Source organism: Plodia interpunctella, chromosome 5 (genome assembly GCF_027563975.2).
Source record: "Plodia interpunctella isolate USDA-ARS_2022_Savannah chromosome 5, ilPloInte3.2, whole genome shotgun sequence".
Lineage (NCBI taxonomy): Eukaryota > Metazoa > Arthropoda > Insecta > Lepidoptera > Pyralidae > Plodia > Plodia interpunctella.
This window is the reverse complement of record NC_071298.1, coordinates 2,473,222-2,485,206: the sequence shown is the minus strand read 5'-3', so window position 1 is coordinate 2,485,206 and position 11,985 is coordinate 2,473,222. Positions and strand designations below refer to the sequence as shown.

The 11,985-nt window shown below is 36.3% G+C and overlaps 1 protein-coding gene across 2 annotated transcripts; it reads left to right on the top strand.

Annotated features, from left to right (window-relative positions):
* Positions 1–6,987: 6,987 nt before the first annotated feature.
* On the top strand, positions 6,988–11,952 carry LOC128670293 (zinc finger protein 182-like). Of its 2 annotated transcripts, none has more exons than XM_053745855.1 (7): positions 6,988–7,574; positions 8,017–8,368; positions 8,596–8,666; positions 9,050–9,178; positions 9,603–9,711; positions 10,166–10,247; positions 10,556–11,952. In XM_053745855.1, the coding sequence occupies exons 1-7, from the start codon at positions 7,380–7,382 to the stop codon at positions 10,770–10,772; spliced, it is 1,155 nt and encodes a 384-aa protein (XP_053601830.1). In that variant the 5' UTR covers positions 6,988–7,379; the 3' UTR covers positions 10,773–11,952. The 2 variants fall into 2 exon arrangements, with proteins under 2 accessions (XP_053601830.1, XP_053601829.1); XM_053745854.2 differs by having other exon boundaries at positions 6,995–7,574; positions 9,038–9,178.
* The last annotated feature ends 33 nt before the right edge of the window (positions 11,953–11,985 follow it).

The following is an 11,985-nucleotide window of genomic DNA, read 5'->3' as shown; positions in this document are numbered from 1 at the left end:
TTAATTTGCGGAGTGCGGCAGATTTAATTTTCATAGCTCTGTTGTGAATGCAATTCTCGGACGCACTGCGCCACTGCATAATTACAGTTTTATTTGCGTCATGAAGACGCGGTTCGCGGAGCGACTAAGCGAAATGAGCTGTTTGCAGTTTTAATCAGAGAAAATCTTTCTTTCGCTCCAGATACCATAATAGACCGCTATGTAAAATACTAGTTGTTCGCCGCGAACTTAGACTTAGCAATAGAAAAAGAGAAAAATCTCCTGAATATTGATTTGCGTGCCGATGTTCTGACAATTAATGCGTAAGGACGTGGATCCTCAGCATCCCGAGCTTTATGGCTGAGGAAACAACGAGAATACACTCTGAAAAATATGAGAAGAAACATTTAAAATCATACGGAACCCCGGCATCCATATTAATTTGCGGAGTGCGGCAGATTTAATTTTCATAGCTCTGTTGTGAATGCAATTCTCGGACGCACTGCGCCACTGCATAATTACAGTTTTATTTGCGTCATGAAGACGCGGTTCGCGGAGCGACTAAGCGAAATGAGCTGTTTGCAGTTTTAATCAGAGAAAATCTTTCTTTCGCTCCAGATACCATAATAGACCGCTATGTAAAATACTAGTTGTTCGCCGCGAACTTAGACTTAGCAATAGAAAAAGAGAAAAATCTCCTGAATATTGATTTGCGTGCCGATGTTCTGACAATTAATGCGTAAGGACGTGGATCCTCAGCATCCCGAGCTTTATGGCTGAGGAAACAACGAGAATACACTCTGAAAAATATGAGAAGAAACATTTAAAATCATACGGAACCCCGGCATCCATATTAATTTGCGGAGTGCGGCAGATTTAATTTTCATAGCTCTGTTGTGAATGCAATTCTCGGACGCACTGCGCCACTGCATAATTACAGTTTTATTTGCGTCATGAAGACGCGGTTCGCGGAGCGACTAAGCGAAATGAGCTGTTTGCAGTTTTAATCAGAGAAAATCTTTCTTTCGCTCCAGATACCATAATAGACCGCTATGTAAAATACTAGTTGTTCGCCGCGAACTTAGACCTCGCGAACACAATAAATGTTTAGAAAATTGTGAATATTTCTAAAATGACTTAACCGATTTTGTTGCCCCACGAACTTACAAATTCTATTGACAGATCCTACATACTATTTAAATTTCATCAAAATCAGACTAACGGTTCGAAAGTTATGGCGTTACAAACATACATACAAAAAATGTATTTTAGCCCCAAGTTAAATTGTGCTCAAGGTGATTAGCTCGCTCGCTTCGCTCGCTCGGTCCATTTTTTTTTGTATCTTCCTCATTGTGTCTACCCCGGCCGTTTCGGCAACTAAGTTTGGTTACTAAAACGTGTGTACAAAACATCAACTATTCAGCTGAAGTTTTGTACACACGTTTAGTTCTCACCCGATTGCGGTTGAAGACATCTGATTCAAAATGTAGTTGGAAGATTCCACCCGAATAGACATAGGAACATACAGTTACACTGCAAGATAGAGAAATGCTTGTAAAAAGGTGGAATATTAACGCTTATTAATATTCCTTCTCTCTGATTTTCAGTTCTAGTGTCAGATATAGTATCATATCTTCTTTATTTAGTCAAACTTTTTAGCCTTCCATAAGGAAGGCTTGTGTCTCAGCAGTGGGGATGTTTAAATGGCTATTGATGATGATGACGAGAGAGTTAAATAAAATCTGGTAAAAACACAGATCGTCGACCCTATTCCTGATCAGACTATCGCGTTTTCTTCTGTATAATATAAATGCAAATTTAATTAAAAGTAGCATCTTCACGGTGAGCAGGTGCACCTCTTAAAGTCTTTTTTTATTACTCAATTAAACTTCTATACCTGATATAACACAAAGTTACTTTCGAAGACATAAAATCTAACTAAAACGTAGTGATTTTTTATACTCTTTGATTCTAGCCTCTATAATTCTACTTCCTAATGAAAGCAGAATTATATTATTCTAATGAATAAAAGGACTTTTCTTTCAAAAGTTACAGTTAGAGCATCGGAAATAGATCGCCGGAGACTAATAAACGTTAACGAACTAATAGGCCATTTGTTTAGATATCTATTATAAAAGATAATAGCAAAGGTAATATCAAAAATTAAGAATGAATATAAATTAATTTAAATAATAAAGAAATATTTTGCTGTGCTAAGATTTTAATATTTAAAGTGAATCTATTATTATAAAGAGGTAAACGTTTGTGACTTTGTATCTTTGAGGCGGCTAAACTCCGAAACTACCTAACCGATTTCAAAAATTCTTTAACCATTAGAAAGGTACATTATCCAAGATTGCTATAGGCTATATTTTATCTCAAAATTCTCACGGGAGCTAAGCCCCGGGCAACATCTAGTATTCCAATAAAGGCATGTCCTTTATTGAAATACTAGATGTTGCCACGATTGTGTACCAACATGTGAGTACCTAGACAAAGGCGTAAGTTAAATTCGATAACAGATTAATAAGCTTCACTTCGCAATTTTGCTACATATTGAACATTACGGTACGACCATACCCACCTTCCTATAGTGACGGAATTCTCAGTAGTTCCTATGCAAAATACACCTTACCGACGTCAATAATTATGTGTAAAGTCTGAATATTCATAAGTAATTTTAAACGATGTCGTCCTCAGTCGTCCCGTCTGTCTAGACTACTCTAGACACTTTCGACATATGTGTCGCGACGGGTGAGCAGCACCGAGATACACGTTCTTGTTTCTTTCCCCAGCGATTTTGAGATTCGAACCAAATCAAATCATTTATTCAGAAATTGAACCTTCACAGGCACTTTTTCACGTCAAATGTTATATTATATAGAAATTTCTCAAAAGCTACAAACAACTGCTTCTTAATTAATAGGGATTCATTCAGCCATTTGAAAAATATTAAACAATGAAGTCAAGATTAATATTGTTATATATATAGCCTAAATAAGTAAGAAATGTCAAAAAGCGTAGCTCAGATTGTAAGTTGCCATTAATAAATTACATAAACCGATAATAGGTTGAGAAAATATTTATAAATTATGCATTACTCTTCATAAATAATTCAGTCGAGACATCACATTTTACACAAGGCCACCCGTCTAAGCGGCCTTCAGTATCTGCATACCTCTATATCAAGTATTGATTTAAGGTTTTAATAGAAAATCCTTAATTTGAATACGAGAATGCCCGGCCTGTCCCATTCCAAAACTCTTTTATCTCGAATCTTTATGGGGGAAATTTTCGTTGGTATTCTAATTAAATTTCCTTGAGAAGGCGCCGAGCTAGCGACAATAGCTGCCTGGAAATCTACGTCTGCGACACATGTCGCGGGCGGAAGCGGATAGGGTAACGGATAAATCCCGAACTGCGGATAAACCTAAGTTTACCCGGCTTGACCTGGGTGCAATCTCAGTTGGCTACACGCTACATCTAGATATATAATCACTCGTATTCGGCTAATACTAGATTTAGACTTTCTCTTTTCGGCAGCCGGTATTCGATCATTATACCTACGTGTATCGTGCCGGCGATAACACTTTCGCGGGCGATGAATGAGACACAAAAAAAAGTTAAATTAAAACTGCTAACAGTCACGCAAACGCGAAATATTAAAGGCGCTTTGTGCCACACTAGCGCAGCCATCACATTTTTATCAATTTCTTTTATTTTTTGGCGAAAACAAAAACATTTTAACAGATTATGCCACACTAGATAAAGAATTTTAGTAGAAAGGTTTATAGTTATCGTATAAGGCACAAAGCGAATAAGAAACTGCTAAATCGTTTATGACTTGTAACCTAGACGCGTTGCCCAATTTGTTGAACCAAATTTACGGTTTACGGTGGTCTGGACGAGGTCGTAACGTAACTTTTATACCTACTAGATTTGATTATATATATTATATTATATTTAGCTAGTATGGCTTCCGAATGCGACTTCTCTCAAACGAAAAAAGTCAACGTTTTACGAAGTTTATTTAACGCGTTCGCATGACTAAAAGAAGTTATAGTGACCTGACAAGGTATGGTATGTGTTAAAATTATGCACAACAGCTTTTGACCGCGGCTTCGCTCGCGTTAACTTCGTGTTCATATTATTGTCTATTTCTTGAGTTCTAAACAATCTATCGTGATAAAACCTATGCCAGAGTTTAAGGTAGACTTAGACTAAACTGTGAAAACCTTCGTCGTCTATAGAACTGCTGAATAAATAAGGAATCCATGGTTACTTTTGGAAACACAAAGTAACGTGGACAAAGTCTATACCTATAATATATATAACAAAGTAACGTGGACAAAGTCATAAAAATCCCTAATATATTTGTATCGTTAAAACATTAATTTACATAAAGTATATATTTAAATAATGAGATGAAAAAGATTCATGGCTCTAGCGGGAATCGAATCCACGGCCCTGTGTGTGAAACGCATATATTAATTCCAGTATGTATTTATGTTCTTTTAAAACACCTTCAATAAATCGAATGGAGCATTTGACAACGGTAGGATGTCCTAGGTGAGTGACGGGACGCTGTGCATACGATGACAACATAGGACATTAGCCCACAAGAAAAGTTGAGTTAATTAATTGAAATTGATACATATCACTTTTTTAGTTTTCGCTGATAAATCTTCTTCTTAGCGTTTCGATGGTAAACACTAAATTGGTGCGACCCAGAAATTAGCCACCCTAATCGTGTTGTTGGTGGCAGCCATTAGGTCCTCCTGCGTGCCTCAACATCCTCATTTGGACATCATCAGTTATTTGGACACGCAGGGCATGTAGTCAAGTGGCCCATTGTTTGCAACGCACCACACAAACAGCTCAAATCTGTGCCGTCAGAGATTCTCCATCTGGACATATTTTCTTTGCCTGTGATAAATAAAAGAAATTGTGATGGTGTAACCCGCACTCACCACCAAAGTCCCAGTCATTATTTCTAATTAGCGGCCCGTCCCGGCTCCACTCGGATAAAATCGTAATAATACACCTATATAACCTTCTTCGCAAATTACACTAATCGTATTATGCGAATAACACGCGAACAGAAATACGTCAGGTAGTTTTTTAGTATAACGCGTCCATACACGACAAAGGAACATCTTTTAATAATATTTACCAAAGGATAATTTGTTATTCACGCATCACGCCATTCGTCGCTCAACTAGGACGCCTGGTAACGTGGATATTGATTCGTCCGCGCGGACATTATTTTTACTAGCAATAAAAATTTACTGTGATCGGGAGTTGGCGAAAGGTGGAATGGCGATTACTTGGTTTAATGACGCCGTTGAGCATTCGCGAGGTAGGGATGCCCGCTTCTTAGGGTTCCGCACGCAAAGAGTACCTAAAACGGGACCCTATTACTAAGACTCTTTACAGGGCTGGATTTCATGAACCGTAATTGTTGACAGTTGACATTTTCACAAATGAAATTTATTTCTGTCACCGTTATTACAACAAATACTAAAAATCGGAATAAATTATTTACATAAACTAAATACTTATTTTTAGAATAAAGTAAACGGGGTTTTTATTAATAGGACTCGCACACGAAGGGTTTCGTTTGATAGTACGCAAACGAAACCCATCGTTTGCAAGTCCGACTCGCACTTGGTCGGTTTTATTTATAACAGTTGAAGGAAATAAGGAACTGGTTAAGTGTGAGTGGGTCTCGCGCTCCGAGAGTTCTGTAAAATTAGCCTTTTTGTTATTTACAGTCGGCTGCATGTCAAGTGGCATGTATCTTTATGCCGCAGCAATAAGAGCGAATTTGCAATAAATATGCGGAAATTCTTAAAGGAGCAAATTTCCCATCGCTAGTTGCAACTCCGCGAAATCTTTACAACTCTCTAAACTGACTCCGTATTATGAATTTCCAAGTACCTAGCTAGTTAAAAACATAGCGAAACTAAAAAAGTTACTTGCATTCATCAACAGTGTTTGAAAGCTTGGAATCGAGTTACGTCATCCAACAACTTGATTCAATCAAGCCGTCAGTCGACAGTGGCGCCACCTAGATCGAGTTTGCTATATATTTAACCAGTAATATAATCAGCGAGCCATTTATTTTTCAAACCCGCTCTTCTCCGCTCTGTGCCAGTTATTACGAAATGTGCTTTATTTTTTTCTTTCAGTAATTGTTTATTATTGTTTTATATATTGTTTTACCAGATGGTAGGCGGTTACCCTAGCCGGTCGACGCATTTATCAAATATGGTGCCAACAAAAAATTGGGAGTGTCTCTGTCACCAGCGACAGGCGAAAAAAATTATAGGTAGCCGGCACTCCGTGTGCCATCTACATTTTTAATTTAGATAGGTACTTTGTAAGCAACAAAGTACCTATCTAAATTACAAGAAAGCAGGCTTAAGGCTATACACATGTAAGCTGTGGCAGCAGGGCTCAAATACTTATTTATTTTTGAAACCACTTTGCGCGCATTTTGATATCTTTTGTTAATAGTATTTTCATTACAATGCCGATTCAACTCGGGAGAGAACCCATACTTTGATCCAAGAATATTTCATTTCGATGTTGTTAGAATTATCAATTTAAACCCAAAATTATTCTTTCGTTTCCTCCTACCCATCACCACAAACAGACAGTTACATATTTTGTTGATTTCTTAATTTTTAATTATTAATGCCGAACTCAATATCCAACGCTGGGTCCGGCATCTGGTATAGCTACCGCCGCTAGCTCTATAACGTAGTGAATTATAATAATCTCCCTGTTATTTGTAATTTCAAATATGTGCGATAGTAACAAAACATGTTTTAGCTTAGAGTAATTTAAACTTTTTTATGAATAAAACTGTCAATGGCCAGCGTCGGAATAATGGCTGGCGTCGCCACCGGTAACAGAGGCACTCTAAAAAGTTTTTTACTATCTCGAGACATAACAAGACATTATCACATATGGCAACCCTATCTCTATGGTTATGGCCACAGACAAGAGAGCACTGCGGTAATGTATAAACTGTGAAGTGAAGACGGATTGTTACCTACTTCGTTCGTTATTTTAACCACACCACATGTTGTATTCTAATCTATTTTATTTTGCAATATTGTTCAAATAATTTATGCGTTATCCTTTTTAACGCTTAATTGAAGAATAAAACATAGAATTAGTTCTTGATAACTTTTAAAACGTCATTAACGTCAACGTCATTCATTCTTTTTTTTATTGCTAGTGCTAGCTTTTGTTTGTCAAATCAAGTTTCTCGACGATGTGAAAACGAATTGTTATGAATTTTAAAATTGCTTTGAAAATAAATCATGTTTATTCGTATATTTCTGTGCATTAAATCAAGTATTTTAGATCTATATATTTGAAACAGTAACATGATGGATATTGTAAACGAAGGCGAGAATGTAGGCTTTACTGAAGCTAATAAGATTGAATGCCGCGCTTGTCTTCAAATATTCGATGTCGATGTTGAAAAATGTTTATTCAATCTATTTCAAGCTTGGACTCCTCCTTGGGACGGCATGGGGTCCACTGTAGCGGATGATTTGTCCAAAATCGCCAATATAAAGGTACAATTATTATTATTTGTTATTCCTATTTCCAAGGTACCTATGGATCCTTCTTAATTTCTTGTCTTTAAATCTATAATATCCTGTTACATATACATAGAGGTGATATTGGTCTTACATATATTTACAGGTAACTTCTTTGCTATTTCAATCCTGCTGTACTCGCAGACTAAAGGTCCTTGAGACCATGCTGTTTTTTTCTGGCACTTCCCACTTTCTTTCAACCCATATGTAAAGCATTCACGGCTATAAAGTCTTCAATTCTGTGGATCCCCTTTAAAATAAACCTTTATGTTTTGAACATTCTCTAGGATTTTATGGCTGGCCTTAAGCTTGAAGTCAATCCTCTTTGGGAATAATAGCAGCTTTCTAACATAGAAGTTTAGTTATAACTAAACATAACACTTGATACAAGTTTTAAATATAAATTAATATTTTTCAGATTATGGAAACAGATAAGCATTCGAAACTAATATGTGAAACATGCTATCAGAAACTTCGAGAGGCCTGTATATTCACCACATATGTGTACAACAACGACATCGTACTCAGACAGAGGTATTCTGAACTAACCTCAAACTTGGACAAAGAATGGCCCAAACCTATACAAATAACAAATATAAATGGAACTGTTTTTGAAAGTTCAATGAATGTTGAAGTTAAACAAGAAGTGTTGTCAGATGAAGAATATGGGAACATTAATGGGATGGAGGAAGATTATCTAGACTTAGAAATAAAAATTGAACCTGAAGAAATCATGGCTCAAAAGCCAATACAAATAACTGCTGTTAATGGTAATAAAAATGTAATAGCTTTTGTCTGCTGCTTCGCATGTATGGATTTTGCCATGGATACATGAACAGTCTATGGTATTTGGTGTACTCATAACTAGGCACATGCAGTTGTATGAGGTGACTAAGAAATTAAGCCTTGACAACTGATAGACGACAACAACATTCCCCAAGAGGTTTGATTGTCATGTTTATTATGCTTTTTGTCTCAAAATTTGAAATATTTACAGGAACGATAATTCACAATTCAACTGAAAATGTCGACAAAATTACGAATGGGACCAATCAGCTACATGAGCACGTTAGTATGCTTGTATTTATTGTAATTTCCTAAATCCTTATGTATTTAAAAAAACAATGACTATAAAACAATCATCAAGTGGCGCAAGCTAACCCTAGTGTCAACATGTTAGTACAGTAGGAATGGTAATTAAAAAGTAGGTATGTTATACCTTTTGTAAAAGAAAATACTACTTTAAAATTTAGTACTAAAATTTTTAATCTGAATTCAAGTTACCCTAGATTCTACATGGACCTCTAATAATGGTTAATTTGCAATAAGTTTTGATAAGTCAAATTGCTGTGAGTGCACAAATACAATAGTTATCTTCCAAAACAACAAACCTTCTTTTCATTATAACAAAACAGAAAATCTTCATTATAACAAAACAGAAAAAATTTCAGAAACTAGATTTTGATGTGGAGATAAAGGAAGAACCATTAAGTGAAGAAGAGGAAACTGATCCCTCCGGAGATCTCTCGCTAGAGTGTATGCTGTGCACAAAATCTTTCAATAGTGTTGCTGGATTAAAGGTATGGCTCCATTTTTCGTATATATATTTTTTATAGCTGTTGTCCACAGCTTTACCTGCGGGCTTGTGTGGTCGGCACAGTATGTTAACTCCTTCCTATTGTAACTTGGGAACTGTATCTATTTAAAATTTCATCCATATTAACCCAGCAGTTAAGCCGTGAAAGCTGCCAGACATATCTGTATGTCACACTTTCACAGCTAAACCGCTTTAGTTGTGTTGACTCCGTACTGCGCGGCGTAACAGTCCACGAAACCAGGTACACGCGAAGATGAGAGACAGAGAAGGGACAGCTTGGAAAGATATGGGAAAGAATTTTGTGTAGCAGTAGGACAACAGGTTATTTAAAATATCAAACAACGTGGATTGGATTTGAACATCAATTATTAAGTAGGAGGTTAAATGTATATTGGTTTTATTTTCAGTCGCACGTAATAACCCAACATTCCTACAAGTCCGTGAAAAGAAAGACTGACAATAACCCCTCGCCCCTGAATATGGACCACTTGCACATGTGCACCGTGTGTAGACAGAGTAAGTAGCTTTAGCCTTCCCAAACGCTTGGAACAATGCGGTACAAAGTTTTTTTCGTTTCTGCAAATTTTATTCCATAGGGTGAGTTGCACCATCAAATTTAACGTTAATTTAAACCGGCGTGCCGGCGTCATTTTATTCAACATTTTTTATTTGTGGACAAAGATGTTTCGATTTTCTTTTCACGTAGATTTATAATACTTAGGTTGGTAGCTCTCAAGGAGGTACGCTAAGCCCGTCAATGTTTTCACTGCAAACATTTACAAATGCTTAGTTATCTCTGTTAAACAACCCACATTATTTTCAGTTATTTATAAATACATAGGTATCCCTCAAGTAGGTACACTGAGGCCATCATTATTTTCACTTTTAAATACGAAATAAATAAACAAATACCCAGGTATCTCTCTAGGAGGTACACTAGGCCCATCAATATTTATGAATATTCGTGCAGGATTTGCGACGTCAGCGGAGCTGCTGGAGCACGGGCGGAGCCACAGCCGGCCCGCGCCGCGCAAGCTGGATGACGTCAAGCGGTGACTGGTTTTTTATTTAACTGATTTTAAAAAAATTAAGGTAAATTAGGTAGGTATATTCAAATTTTTCATACAGTTGTATTGGATCAATAGTATGCTCCCGTAGAAAGTGTGTGTTATTATTAACTACAACTACTGAACTTGCCTCGGGAATCAGACTGTGTATTTAAAAAAACCACATCAAAATCCGTTGCGTTGTTTTAAAGAATAAAGCATACATAGGGACAGACAGACAGCAAAGTGTAGTGATAGTGATAGCTAAATATATATTTGCAACTGTCATTTTGTTAAAGTCATTCTCATTTTAGGGTTAAGCTCCAACCTAAAGAAGAAGAAGAAATATTGAGATGTAAAGAGTGCAACCAAGAGTTCTCTGATCCATTCTACTTGAGTGTCCATATGGAAGTCCATCAGCCTAGTGAACCCGAGCCAGTGGAAGACCAACCTAAAACTAAGGAAAGTGATATTCAACCTTTACCCATGGAGACACAGTCCTTAGAAGATATCTTCACTGATACCACATGATATACGGTTCACGTGAGAATGTTATAATTAATGCGATTTTAATTTTAATGGACAATCTCTTGGCTCAAATATTCAAAAGAATTTTTAAGGAAACAATTCCTCTTTGTGTCTATATCTCGCTTCGTTTTTTACACAGGGAAGATGCGAACATTTGAGGATATGCTTATTTAAAAATACTTGGGTATTTTAGTGTCTGCCAAACGCGTATTTGTGATCAAATTGTTATCAACGTGCACTTAGTTGTGATAATGGAATTTCAAGCTTAGATATATTTAAAAATATTGTACCTCTCTCCAGTTAAAAACATATATAATAATGTTTATGTTGAAAGCTAATTGTAAAACGTCATACATCCTGCTAATATTATAAATGCGAAAATCTACTGAACCGATTGTTATGAAATTTGATATATATTTATAACATGGAATAACACGTAGGGTACTTTTTATTCCGAAATTCCCACGGGAGCGAAGCCCCGGGACGCAGCTAATATGTCATATTACTAGTATTTACAACACACTATAATTTTATTCGAAGATGGCAAGTAAATAACCTATAAGGTGTTATATGGTACAGTCGCCCACTTATCATGGCATAGGGGCGAATTTTCAATGAGTGAGTAGCTTGATATGCTGTCGACTGTACGCCCACTACTGTCTATTGCATCTTATACGTGTTGTGCATATTTGAATTGTTATGAATGAATATTTTTTATGACCTCCGAGAGTAATCGTAATATAAAGAGAAAAATCTTGCACTAGTAAACAGTCAAACACGGGAAAATCGCAGACTTTTTGTCCTTATATTCTCTTATATACAGTTTTGTTCAGATGAATTTGACGTTTTAATGGCTACAGTGTATGAATCTCCTGATCAATAGAATCTAATTGAATAAAATGTCCAGAACCTGCCGGGTGCAAAGAACTTTTGGACAGAGTCTAAAAAACTGAAATAAGCCGTGACGACTTAATGGGGTTCTGTATATCAGTGGAAATAGTCCTATCCTAGAAACGTATGTACATGTTAATTAGAACTTTTCCTAAATAAACTAGTCTAGTATGAATAGAGATAAGTCGTTCATTTATAAAATATTCATTCATTGTACATTGTCACTTGTCGTGTATGTAAATATGTTTTAGCTGATTATGATATAAAATATATGTTGCGTTTAGCAATCTGAGGTTGTGCGTTTTATTTATTTATGTAGGTAGGT